At 36.7% G+C, this 12,273-nt stretch overlaps 1 protein-coding gene across 1 annotated transcript in view; it reads right to left on the bottom strand.

Annotated features, from left to right (window-relative positions):
- Positions 1-3,908: 3,908 nt before the first annotated feature.
- The window catches only part of LOC144966403 (uncharacterized), an 18,687-nt gene continuing 10,322 nt past the window's right edge, over positions 3,909-12,273 (bottom strand). The window contains exons 3-4 of the mRNA XM_078902812.1: positions 7,302-7,353; positions 3,909-6,080 (exon numbers count right to left, since the gene is read on the bottom strand). Of these exons, the coding sequence (XP_078758938.1) occupies positions 4,176-6,080; positions 7,302-7,353 (1,957 nt within the window). The 3' untranslated portion in view covers positions 3,909-4,175. The remainder of the gene's footprint in view (positions 6,081-7,301; positions 7,354-12,273) is intronic.

Below are 12,273 nucleotides of genomic sequence, written 5' to 3'. Positions count from 1 at the left end.
CATTGTTTTTTAGTAGCAGCATTGTATATAATCTGCGATGCAAATTATTACAACGAGTTCATTTATATCCATTTGTGTAATGTTCTGACTGGGTGGGATCCTGACCTCCATAGTAGGCAGGGAGGTACTTGCTGTGTCTTCTATCCCCCCATTCCCGTTTTCCAATTGTTTCCTGTCATTGTCTTGGAATGAGATTACTTAGTTTTGTCCTGATCCTTACCGGAGTTCCTTGGCTGGGAGGGAAACAGTCGAATGTATAGTTATAGTTTTGGGAGATGATATTTTTTTCCTTGTAAATCATCTCTCTGTTATGCATTGTATTATGTTTAGTTTACATATTATATTATATGATTGATAAACATTTGAGTGTATTCCTCTTAGTTGGGACCTGTGCTTGTGTCTGGAAGAGACTTTTAGGTGATCTCAAACTAAGTACTTTGACGGTGTGCTCTTGGAATCTACATCTGTTCCCTATTTGAACCAATTCCCCTTTGTCATACCTTTTCTTTTGTGCTTTAATTGTAATTCTAGAACTTTTTACTATCCCATTTTCTTCCTTTTTACTGGCGCTGATATGACCTTAAAGTGTTGCAAGCGCCGTAAAACCCTTAAAAACAAACAAAATATAATGTTCTGAGATATTTAAGGTTGACTGTGAATTTTGTTCCTACTAAAGCAAACACCATTTTCTATATTATATTGAAACACCAAACAACTGAACGTATTTGAATGATGGCCTTTTTATTGCGAATCATAGAAATGAGCAATTATGTATACAAATGAGCGGGTGGTTGGATGGGAGCATCACCCTTGAATCATATACCTATGATGTTCGCATGGGTGTACGATCCGATAGTGATGTCGTTTCTTCTTCTCTTTACTAGCCTATCCTGCTTCTTTGGTTTGTGATTGTATTTTTGACAGGGGATATTTTTTTTTCTGTAAATCTTCTGCCTGTTTGTTCTTGGTTATTTATAATTTAGCTTATGATATCTTTAGGTTATGATTTTGATTTACATTTGTACTATTTTTGTTAGATTGTTTGTTTTTTTGTTTCAGCGGTCTCTCATATAACCTCAATTGTGTTGGAAGAGACCTAAAGCAACAAACAAACAAGACAAAAAAATATACAAATGAAGTGCAAGACAATGGTTTTCCACATTCACTAATGAATCGTGTCTTTCACTCTTTCAGCCAAATCGGCTTACAATAATATGGCTGGTTGATGTAATGGGAACTGGTCATCTCACCGGCTGACATGAAAACAGAAACAAATGGTGTTTGTTTTTTTCTATCAACTGCAGTCATTAACTTAGGTAGCGTTTGAGGTCCTTGATTTGTTGTCTTGAAGCAACATTTTAGAAATACAAAGACGTGATCAGTGACTCACAGAGACTATGAATAAGATGCATCTTCAGCAATTCATACTTATTTTCGTCTCTTCTTCATCTTTAATGCATTAAATCTATGATTTTACACATTTAAACGGCAATAATTCTATCAAGTGAGTCAATGGTAGAAATTAAAATATCACAACGCAATACATAATGATATTACCATTACTTTTCCTTTACCTGAATAAATAGAATATATATATATATATATATATATATATATATATATATATATATATATATATATATATATATATATATATATATATATATATTTCACTTGTATTTTCCTTCCTGACTTAATTATTTATTTCTTGTACATATCCAAAATCTCTCTCTCTCTCTCTCTCTCTCTCTCTCTCTCTCTCTCTCTCTCTCTCTCTCTCTCTCTCTCTCTCTCTCTCTCTCTCTCTCTCTCTCTGTTTGTTGTTTTGTTTTTAAGGGTTTTACGGCGCTTGCAACACATTTAGGTTATATCAGCGCCAGTAAAAAGGAAGAAAACGGGATAGTGAAAAGTTCTAGAATTACAATTAAAGCACCCAAGAAAAAGTAAGAAAAAGGGGAACTGAGAACAAATAGGGATCAGATGTAGATTCCAAGAGCATACCACCAATGTACTTAGTTTGAAATCACCTACAAGTCTCATCCAGACACTAGCACTATCCCCAACAAAGAGGAACACACTCAAATGCTTACATTATACATTCAAAATAAAAATAATAATACATAACAGAGAGATGATTTACAAGGAAAAAAATATCATCTCCCAAAACAATAATTATGCATTTGACTGTTCCCCCCCCCCCCCCCCCCCCCCCCAGCTAGGACCCCGGCCAGTGCCAGGACAAAACCAAGTAATCTCATTCCAAGACAAAGACAGAAAGTTAGTTGGAAAACAGATAAAGAGGGATAGAAGACATAGTATGTACCTCCCTGTCCACTATGGGAGGTCGGGAACCCCACCCAGTCTCCTCTCCTCTCTCTCTCCTCTCTCTCTCTCCTCTCTCTCTCTCTCTCTCTCTCTCTCTCTCTCTCTCTCTCTCTCTCTCTCTCTCTCTCTCTCTCCTCTCTCTCTACATACATATATATATATATATATATATATATATATATATATATATATATATATATATATATATACGGGGGGCGAAGTGGCCGATTGATTAAGGCATTGCACTGTGACCCGGGTTCGAGCCCCGCTTCAGGCACTTTCGTTTATATATATATATATATATATATATATATATATATATATACACACACACACACACATACATAAATCTTCCCAACCATCGGGTAAACTCTATGGTGTAATGGTAATACTGTTTCATATATTATAGGGAATGAGATTAGCGGAAGAGTAGCGTCCCTCGATTGGACGTCACCTTACAGAGAGAACGTCAAAATGGTTTTGCGCATGCGTCTCTCTTTCGGTGAAGTGTCTCATTCCGCACAACCAACATGACGTTCTCTCTCTAATAACTTTTCCGCTCGTGACTTCCAATCAAGGGACGCAACTCTTCCGCTAATCTCATTCCCTATTCGTTCTCATTTTTTTTTTATCTGACACCAATGCCCGCCCCAGACTTGAGAATGTATACCTAAGTTTCCATCCCTCTAGATCTACAATAATGTAGACCTAGTTACATCAATGGACATTTGTTTTGAATTCATTCTGCAATAGAGTTATTCTGTGGTCTGTAGGCATCGAAATTCTTTTTTTGTGGAGGGAGGGGGAGGGGGGCATTGTGTTGATAGCCAATCGCTACAGGGTCGGCGAATTATGGGAATCTAAGATGAATCTCTTAATCTTGGCTCGTTAGCTTGCTATCGTTTTGTAAACATTTTGATATTGTATTTTTAACCAAATTGAATAGCCCTGTTTCTAATAATATAGGGATCAGAATTAAGACTTTGGAGAGTATACCATGACCAAAAACGAGCTATCTATGTAAGTATTACACGAATTGTCAAGATATAGCTTATGCGCTGTGGGTTTGTAACCCGCTTTAATTCCTTGATTGACTGGATACCCCCCGTGTTTCATTGATAATGAAATGGAATTGATATTTTGCTCAAAACTAAGATCGTCCTAAAACTGTTGTGAGGTGTGAGTCATATATTATCGTAAGTATACTCAACTGCATACTTGTAATAAACACTCTTTTAATCAGTTAACCGCCGACTCTGGAAAGATTTAAAAATTATGTCAGACAACTCGTTCTTCAAATATCGGTCGATTTAAAATCCAGGTTTTGAGAGTTTTTGCCCAGATGAGGGTCATTTAAATCGATCGATATTTGAAGGACGACTTTTCTGACCAAATGTTTAAATACGAGTCTTTCCAGAGTGCGGCAGTTAACTGGTTAATGGTTTAGAATCTGTCGTTATGGGAACAGATGACTTCTTGCTTGAAATACAGAACTATGACATCAATTGCATTTTACCAATCAATAAAAGATGCAACAACAAAATAATACATTTTTTTAAAAAGAAAAGAAAAATGAAGATATCTTTGGTTTATAACATGAATTATGTAATGGTAATGTTTTTTTTGTTTGTTTTTGTTTTGTGTTGTCTTTTTTGTTTGTTTTTTTTTTTTTTTTTTTTTTTTTTTTTTTTTTTTTGGTTCAGATGATCCACTTGTGTTCAGTACACTGGAATGGCGGCATATCGTAGGTTCTGCCTTGTCACCGCCATAACACAAAATATTCAAATTATATGCAATAGGCATATCCATTAGAAAGTTAAATAAATTGAGTTCATAAATGAATACGTGCGTTACCAAGACGGTGGACTGATGGTCCGAGCAGCTCTGTTGTTTCCTACGACAGGAATGCGTCGGAGAAGGAATGTACGGAGCTGAACACTGGGTCCTGGCCTATTGCTGGCCTTGCCATCTATCGGTAGTCGGTTACTGGTGTGTATAGAAGGTAAAGGTGTGTTTGGAGTTCCATGGTTGTAAAAATTCCTGACATATAAGGCATCATCTTGATTGTCTTCATACTGTTTCTCATGTAATGATCCAGAGTTTCCAAGTTGTTTAGTCGGTACACTTCGGACATGTTTGGCATTACATTGAGCGCGTGAAATTTGTTGGTCCATGGGCAACGGAACCTTGCTCTCAAGTTGTCGGTGAACCCTGTTGATGAGTGAAGTCTTATCCTCTTGGATGGGGATAAGCGCGTTCTTTATCGTAGACATCTTTTCTTTTTGTTCTCTTATAACTTTCTCCAAGCGTTCACAGTTGTCTTGAAGTTTGTTTGAGCTATGAATGACACTTGGTCGTATGAACAACTCTAGCGCCAAGTCATCTGTCAGCAAATTGCGTTGATAATTTAATGACGCCAGTTTCCGTTCTAAGACAAATCTTTGCAGTTTATTCGATTCAAAGCGAAATTTTAGTTTGTGATAGTCTCGTAAGTTCTTATTTTTTACAATTTCGTCAAGTTTTGGAGCAAAACCATCTCTTTCCTTTTTCAACATTCCGAGTTCACGCTGCAAGTTTTCAATCCTACTATCTAAACCATAAGTTTTGACATTTAGCTTTTCTGGACGCGTCTCTCTTTCCATCAAAGTGTTGAGCTCATTTGTTTCTTTTTCAAGAAGTTTTTCGTCTCGAGAAACGTCTTTTTGCAAAATATCCAATCTCTTTGTCAACTGCTCTTCAATACTAGCAATTTTATTGAGTTTTTCATTCGCATTTTTTGTTCTTTGGTCATCGAGTTCAAGCCATCGGCTTACCAGCCACCCAGCCTTCCGAAGTTTGACTAGAATATCAGGAACAAGACGTATCAAATTTTCAGTTCCAAAATCAATGTTCAAATGTCGAAGCATTTTACCGCTTTCACTGCTGTATAACTCTGGATCCACTTCGTCTTCCTCATCCAAAAGAATATCGATTTGTTCCTTTAGCAATGAAAGTCTCTGGGCAACTTTGTCAATTTCTGAAGTGTCGTAAATTGATTTGATGTCTTTGTATTCATTCGACAGACTTTTAAGTGAAGTTTTGGCTTGTGCCCTCATCTGCGCTGTTTCATCAACGTCCGTATCATCTTCCCGATCTTCGTCAGAAAGACTTCCATCGATGAACTGGCTGAATTTGGAGAAAGCTGAAGACATGGTCGTAGTCCTGCCATTAGAGCCGAGCAAATTAAAGTCATGGAAATATTTAAACATCGGGGTAAAAATCCTCTCAACGAAATTATCGTGTAGTTCTTGGAGGTATTCCTTAAACTCGAAGTACCAAATGAAATATTGTACACTTTTTGTTGCCATTGCAGTTTGTGACGCCCCTGGGAAATACAAAGATCCGTCTTGACGAAGCGTTGCTCGTCTCAGAATTTGTTGTATTGTTGTTCTGAGTCGAGACACAGTGAAATTTGGAAGTTCTCTTGTCATTGCTTCGTTGTAATCCAGTTCAGAAAACGGATCATTTTGTGCAGGAGAACCTGGCTCCCTGACTTGATTCTTTTCGCAGTCTTTGTTAGAGTTTTTAGACTTGGATACGTGGGGAGTTTTGGAGATTGGTTTTAGGGCTGAGACGGACGTAACGATTCGGAGACAAGACAACGAGAGATCGGGACTATAACTGTCGAGGCAACTTTGTACTTTCTGCTTGAAGCTGTTGACTAGCTTGTGCATCACCTGACTCCTCTCGCCATCCTCGAGTATCAGGAGTTGCACCTGTTGAAAACAATAAAGTCGTGATGAAATGAATTGTGATACAAAATAAAAACTATTTTTTGTTGCGGTAATTGCTTTAACTCATTTTAAATTATTTTTTTTATGTTTTTTGTTTTTGGTATAGATCTATATTTTATTTGTTCATTTGTTGCGGTTTGTTGTTTTGTTAGTTTTGTTTTTGTTTTTTGTTTTTTTGTTGTTATTTTTTTTGCTTTGTTTTTCTTTTTGTTTTGTTTTTGTCTTTGTTTTGTTTATATTTGTTGGGGTATTTTGGGTTGTTTTTTGTTTTGTTTTGTTTTTTTGTTGTTTTTTTGTTGTCTTTGTTTAGTTTAGTTTTGTTGGGGTATTTTGGGTTGTTTTTTGTTTTGTTTTGTTTTTTTTTTTGTTTTTTTGGTCTTTGTTTTGTTTTGTTTTGTTGGGGTATTTTGGGTTGTTGTTTGTTTTGTTTTGTTTGTTTTTTTTTTGGTTTTTTTTTTGTTTTTTGGCGGGGGAGGTCGTTTGTTGTTGTTTTTTTTGTGTGTTTTTATTTTTTTTTTGTCTTTTTTCTTTGTTTGTTTTTTATTTGGGGGGGTATCTTTACTTTGAAGTATAATGGATATTTTAATAAATAAAGGCTGTTTTTTTTTTCTTATCTAATTTCAAAAGTCTCTAATATTTAAATAGATATAAGATACCGAAAAAAATCTAACAATATTAATCAATCTTGCAAATTGAAGAAAATAATATCGCATTTATTCAGAGACAATTCAAATTGTAACTACCATGCTCCTAAAGCCTTATAATATCAATTTCTCCTTGTTGGATAATTTACATAAGTTAGACGCCACATGCAGCGTTTTTTTGTGGGGTTTTTTTTTTTTTTTTTTTGAGGCGCTTGTACTTGTACACCAATTTTGAAGGCATAAGACACATACGCACGTCCACTGCTTGACGAGAAAAGAAAAAAGTGAGTAAAAACTCTCTCTCTCTCTCTCTCTCTCTCTCTCTCTCTCTCTCTCTCTCTCTCTCTCTCTCTCTCTCTCTCTCTCTCTCTCTCTCTCTCTTCGAATTTGGGATTGGCCTTACTTTTAATTACCCCATTATTAATTCGATTCTCGGGTTGACAGTAAGTAATCTATGAGGTATTAGGAAATTTTATGATTCGCAGCTGCTAATCTTAAAATATATTTTATTGACTGTCGTTTGGTACACAAACACTAGTAGAGACAGAGAACAACTTACGTCAATCTTATCGGCGGCTGTCAGGTCGTCGTGTGGCGTGGAATGCCCAAAGCTGCAATAAAACAATACACAAACGTTTCATATAGTGTCTAAATATTGAGGAAAAATATACATAACGATAACGAAGGTGATAAGTTGCTAATTTATAATAGGTGATCCCTCAATCCGTGTGTGTGTGTGTCTTTGTAGATGGGATGTAATTTTCTTAAATTCCAATTTTTCTTAGATAAAGGAAAGTATTTCTTTGACAGGTGATAAGTTGCTAATTTATAATAGGTGATCCCTCAATCCGCGCGTGTGTGTGTGTGAGAGAGAGAGAGATAGAGAGTGTGTGAGTGTGTGTGTGTGTGTTTGTAGATGGGGTGTAATTTTCTAAAATTCCAATTTTTCTAAGATAAAGCAAAGTGTTTCTTTGACAGGGAAAGTCTCTCTCTCTCTCTCTCTCTCTCTCTCTCTCTCTCTCTCTCTCTCTCTCTCTCTCTCTCTCTCTCTCTCTCTCTAGGGGTATGGCCAGATAATTTATCTTTCTTATATTCTATATTATTTTATCAAAATCCATTCTGCAGCTTTCACCTACATAAGCTTGAATTTTGTTGAGATTCTTTTTGACGCTCAAAGGAAAATATTTTCTGCATTGATGAAAACGACTAACTCTTTCTTTGCTTGAATTCTGAGATTTTCAAACGTTCCTTTCCCTATCGCTTCCAAGAAAGGCTCTTTCATTATCATCCGCCTTCTTGAAATTAACTCTTTACGACCATTTTGATACAGCGGATTTAACCAGTTAACTACATAACTCTGGGAAAACTTGGGAATGCTACGCGAAGTCCCAGGTTTGATGAGGGTCATTTATATCGATCGATATTTGAAGGACGAGTTTTCTGGCCAAATTTTTAAATACAAGTTTTTTTCCAGAGTACGGCAAAACTTGGGAAGACTACGCGAAGTCCCAGAGTTGATAGTTTCTGTAAAGATGAGGGTCATTTAAATCGATCGATATTTGAAGGACGAGTTTTCTGGCCAAATTTTTAAATACAAGTTTTTCCAGATTACGGCACTTAACTGGTTAAAAATACTGACTTCCTAAAAATACTTCCACGACTCAAGTTTGCGCTTTGACATACTGGCATTGACGGGAAAATTGTACGAAAGAATTGAAATAATTTGACAGTGTTTCGACCCAAACGATGATTTATTGGTTTTACTCTTTCCTTAACAATTACAGCTCCGTTAGACCTAGATAACATTTGGTAGCTCTAATACGTGGGTTATAAATATGATCCAGATTTAGGTCATATTATATCAATTTGTGCTGAATAAGATTTGAGATTTACACGGGATTTCTTTTCCCCCACTCTAATTTTAAGTTAAGAATAAATATTGATTAGACAAGTGGTCACGTGATAAGACAGACGTCACAGTCTATGCCATTATTATTATTATTTTTTGTATATAGTATTGTTGAAGAGGGAGAAATCCTGGACCATTTGTTTTTGTTGTCATTGTTGTCGTCGTCGTTGTTGTCGTTGTTGTTGTTGTTACTGTTGTTATTGTTGCTGTTGTTGTCATACGTCCCCATCTCCTACTAAAGTTTATCCTTAACTTCCACACAATGATAAGTTTATCCTATGGATAAAATAAACATTTCACGAAAATTTTACGATTGTCACCTTAGAGAATCGTATTAGTTCTCGCTTTATCAATTCGCTTTAAAACTGTTTTTATTGATTTGTTTTCTTTCAACTTTATTTTTCTCTTGGAGCAGATGGAGACCTCTACCGCACTTTGAATAAGTATGTAGATCTGTACCCAAGTCAGAGTGATATTAAGTTATGGAATGTAAAAAATAATAAACAAAAATGAATAGGACAGCTTCAAAAAAAATTAAAAAGAACAAATTACGAAATACGGAACGTTTCTGGCGCAAACTCCTTCTTGAGTTAATTAACAACAAACAAAAAAAAAACAATAAAACATAAATACATTTCTTAAAAACTGTCAACACATTGTACTGATTTTGATGAAAACTGTTCTTTTAATTTAACCAATTAGTACATTATCTTCTGTCAAAACGTATGAACTGTATTTGTTCAATTTGTACAGACCATACCGTCACTTTATTGTTATTAACCAGTTAATTGCCATACCCTGGAAAGACGCATCTCGCGAAGTTCCAGGTTTGAGAGTTTTTGCCAAGAAGAGGGTCATTTAAATCGATCGATATTTGAAGGAAGAGTTTTCTGGCCAAATATCTAAATGCGTACTTGTCTTTCCAGAGTACGACAGTTAACTAGTTAAATGTCGTTTCCATGTGAAGGAATGCTTCAACTTTCTATTTTTAGCTCACCAATCCATTGATAGGTATGGAAATAAAACTTCAAAGCGAATGATTTATAGACGGCTTGATAACATTGTGAATTTTCTATTCAATATTATAAGTAGGTCTACGTTTTATTTATTTACGTGTTTCCCCTTTTAAATAAGTGTCTGTGTGACATTCTTCTGGAAACGGGAGGGGAGATGAAGTTGATGATGATGATGATGATCATCATCATCATCATCATCATCATCATCATCATGATTATAGAGAGAAAGAGAGAGAGAGAGAGAGAGAGAGAGAGAGAGAGAGGAGGGAGAATTGTCCGTTTTGGATAATAAGCATTAAGCTGGCCCTTGTCGCTCAATCGACTCACGAGGAAAAAAAACTAGAACGTATATATGACGTAATATCAACAAAACGTGCTCAAAGCGTTTTACTTAACTTGTAAGACGAAACATGACGCCTCATAGGCGGTATTACCATTTTATTCCAACAGGGAAAATGCTGTTAACGACCAGGTACTCATTCTGCATGAGAATGTAAGTTAAGAGCCTTTTCTAAGGACTCAACTATGCTCCACTCATAGCGGGTCTAGAACCCATTACCTTACAATTCGAAGGCGAGACTCATACCACTAGACCCCAAAGCTGCACAAAGGGGCCCGTGTTATATATATAACGTATATAGGCCTCATCCCTCCGTCCAACCAGCAGTAACTTGAAAACTGGGTCTGCTAGATCTGGCATAAAGTTCTTTGTGAAAGACCGTGAATACGTGAAAAGTCATGAATACGTTTTTCACCCCATCTGGACACAAGAAATATCAAGGTAGACCACCCACGTCAATTTATAATGTCCTCAATAGAGACCTAAAACGCCTTCAAAATAACAAAGAATTAAAATCAAAGGAAGACCTTATGAACTTAGCATCCACAGCAAAAGACCGTGAACTGTGGAAGGAAATGACATAGATGATTAGAGAGGCAGCCGAGGCGTCCCGATCGGATGATTAGAAAGCGATTTCGTACTCAAGGCGCTTTAAAAATGGTCCCTGACCAACAGCAACACATAACATATCGGCCGTGACGCCTTTTAGGCGACATTACATTGTTACCGACAGAGACAATGCTGATAAAGGCCAGGTACTCTTTATACCAACTAATACGGTGAGAGAATGTCAGTAAAGAGAGAGAGATAGAGAGAGAGAGAGGAGGGAGAATTGTCCGTTTTGGATAATAAGCATTAAGCTGGCCCTTGTCGCTCAATCGACTCACGAGGAAAAAAAAACTAGAACGTATATATGACGTAATATCAACCAAACGTGCTCAAAGCGTTTTACTTAACTTGTAAGACGAAACATGACGCCTCATAGGCGGTATTACAATTTTATTCCAACAGGGAAAATGCTGTTAACGACCAGGTACTCATTCTGCATGAGAATGTAAGTTAAGAGCCTTTTCTAAGGACTCAACTATGCTCCACTCATAGCGGGTCTAGAACCCATTACCTTACAATTCGAAGGCGAGACTCATACCACTAGACCCCAAAGCTGCACAAAGGGGCCCGTGTTATATATATAACGTATATAGGCCTCATCCCTCCGTCCAACGAGCAGTAACTTGAAAACTGGGTCTGCTAGATCTGGCATAAAGTTCTTTGTGAAAGACCGTGTGTCCTTTCTGAAGGTAGCAACCAATTGTTACTGTCTGTGTTTAGCACTGCGGCCTTATGACCCTCAAGGACTAATATGACCACTACAATCACTACATACAATACATATAATCAATTACTGTCAAGGAAGAAAGATGGATGGAGAGCCACGAAAAATTTAGGATCATTAATAGGAGATAAGGAAGATGTAGAAAGAAGAAAAAGTTAATCGACGGCTGCACTAAATAAATTCTTAAATATTTGGATTAGAAAAGATCAAATAAAATTAAATACTAAAATCAAATTATACACAACCCTTGTAAAACCCGTGCTTATATACAACTGCGGAACATGGGGCACTGACTGGAGCCGAAGAGCAAAGATTAGACAGATTCCATAGAAAACAACTGAGAAGAGTCCTGATACCCCACAAAAATAAGCAATAAAATACTGTATGAAAAATGTAATGAAAGACCCTTATCCATTCAAATCCTGGAGGCAAAATGGCGGCTTCTTGGGCATATACTCAGAAGAGATGAAAATATACCAACTAATAAAGTCATGAATGCGTTTTTCACCCCATCTGGACACAAGAAATATCAAGGTAGACCACCCACGTCAATTTATAATGTCCTCAATAGAGACCTAAAACGCCTTCAAAATAACAAAGAATTAAAATCAAAGGAAGACCTTATGAACTTAGCACCCACAGCAAAAGACCGTGAACTGTGGAAGGAAATGACATAGATGATTAGAGAGGCAGCCGAGGCGTCCCGATCGGATGATTAGAAAGCGATTTCGTACTCAAGGCGCTTTAAAAATGGTCCCTGACCAACAGCAACACATAACATATCGAACGTGACGCCTTTTAGACGACATTACATTGTTACCGACAGAGACAATGCTGATAAAGGCCAGGTACTCATTTTATACCAACTTATACGGTGACAGAATGTCAGTAAAGAGCCTTTTTCGAGGCTCAATCCCAGGCCTTCCGATCCGA

The sequence above is a fragment of the Berghia stephanieae genome, chromosome 2 (assembly GCF_034508935.2).
Source record: "Berghia stephanieae isolate SIO BIC M18660-M18661 chromosome 2, UCSD_Bste_1.3, whole genome shotgun sequence".
NCBI lineage: Eukaryota > Metazoa > Mollusca > Gastropoda > Nudibranchia > Aeolidiidae > Berghia > Berghia stephanieae.
This window is presented reverse-complemented; position numbering and strand designations above follow the sequence as displayed.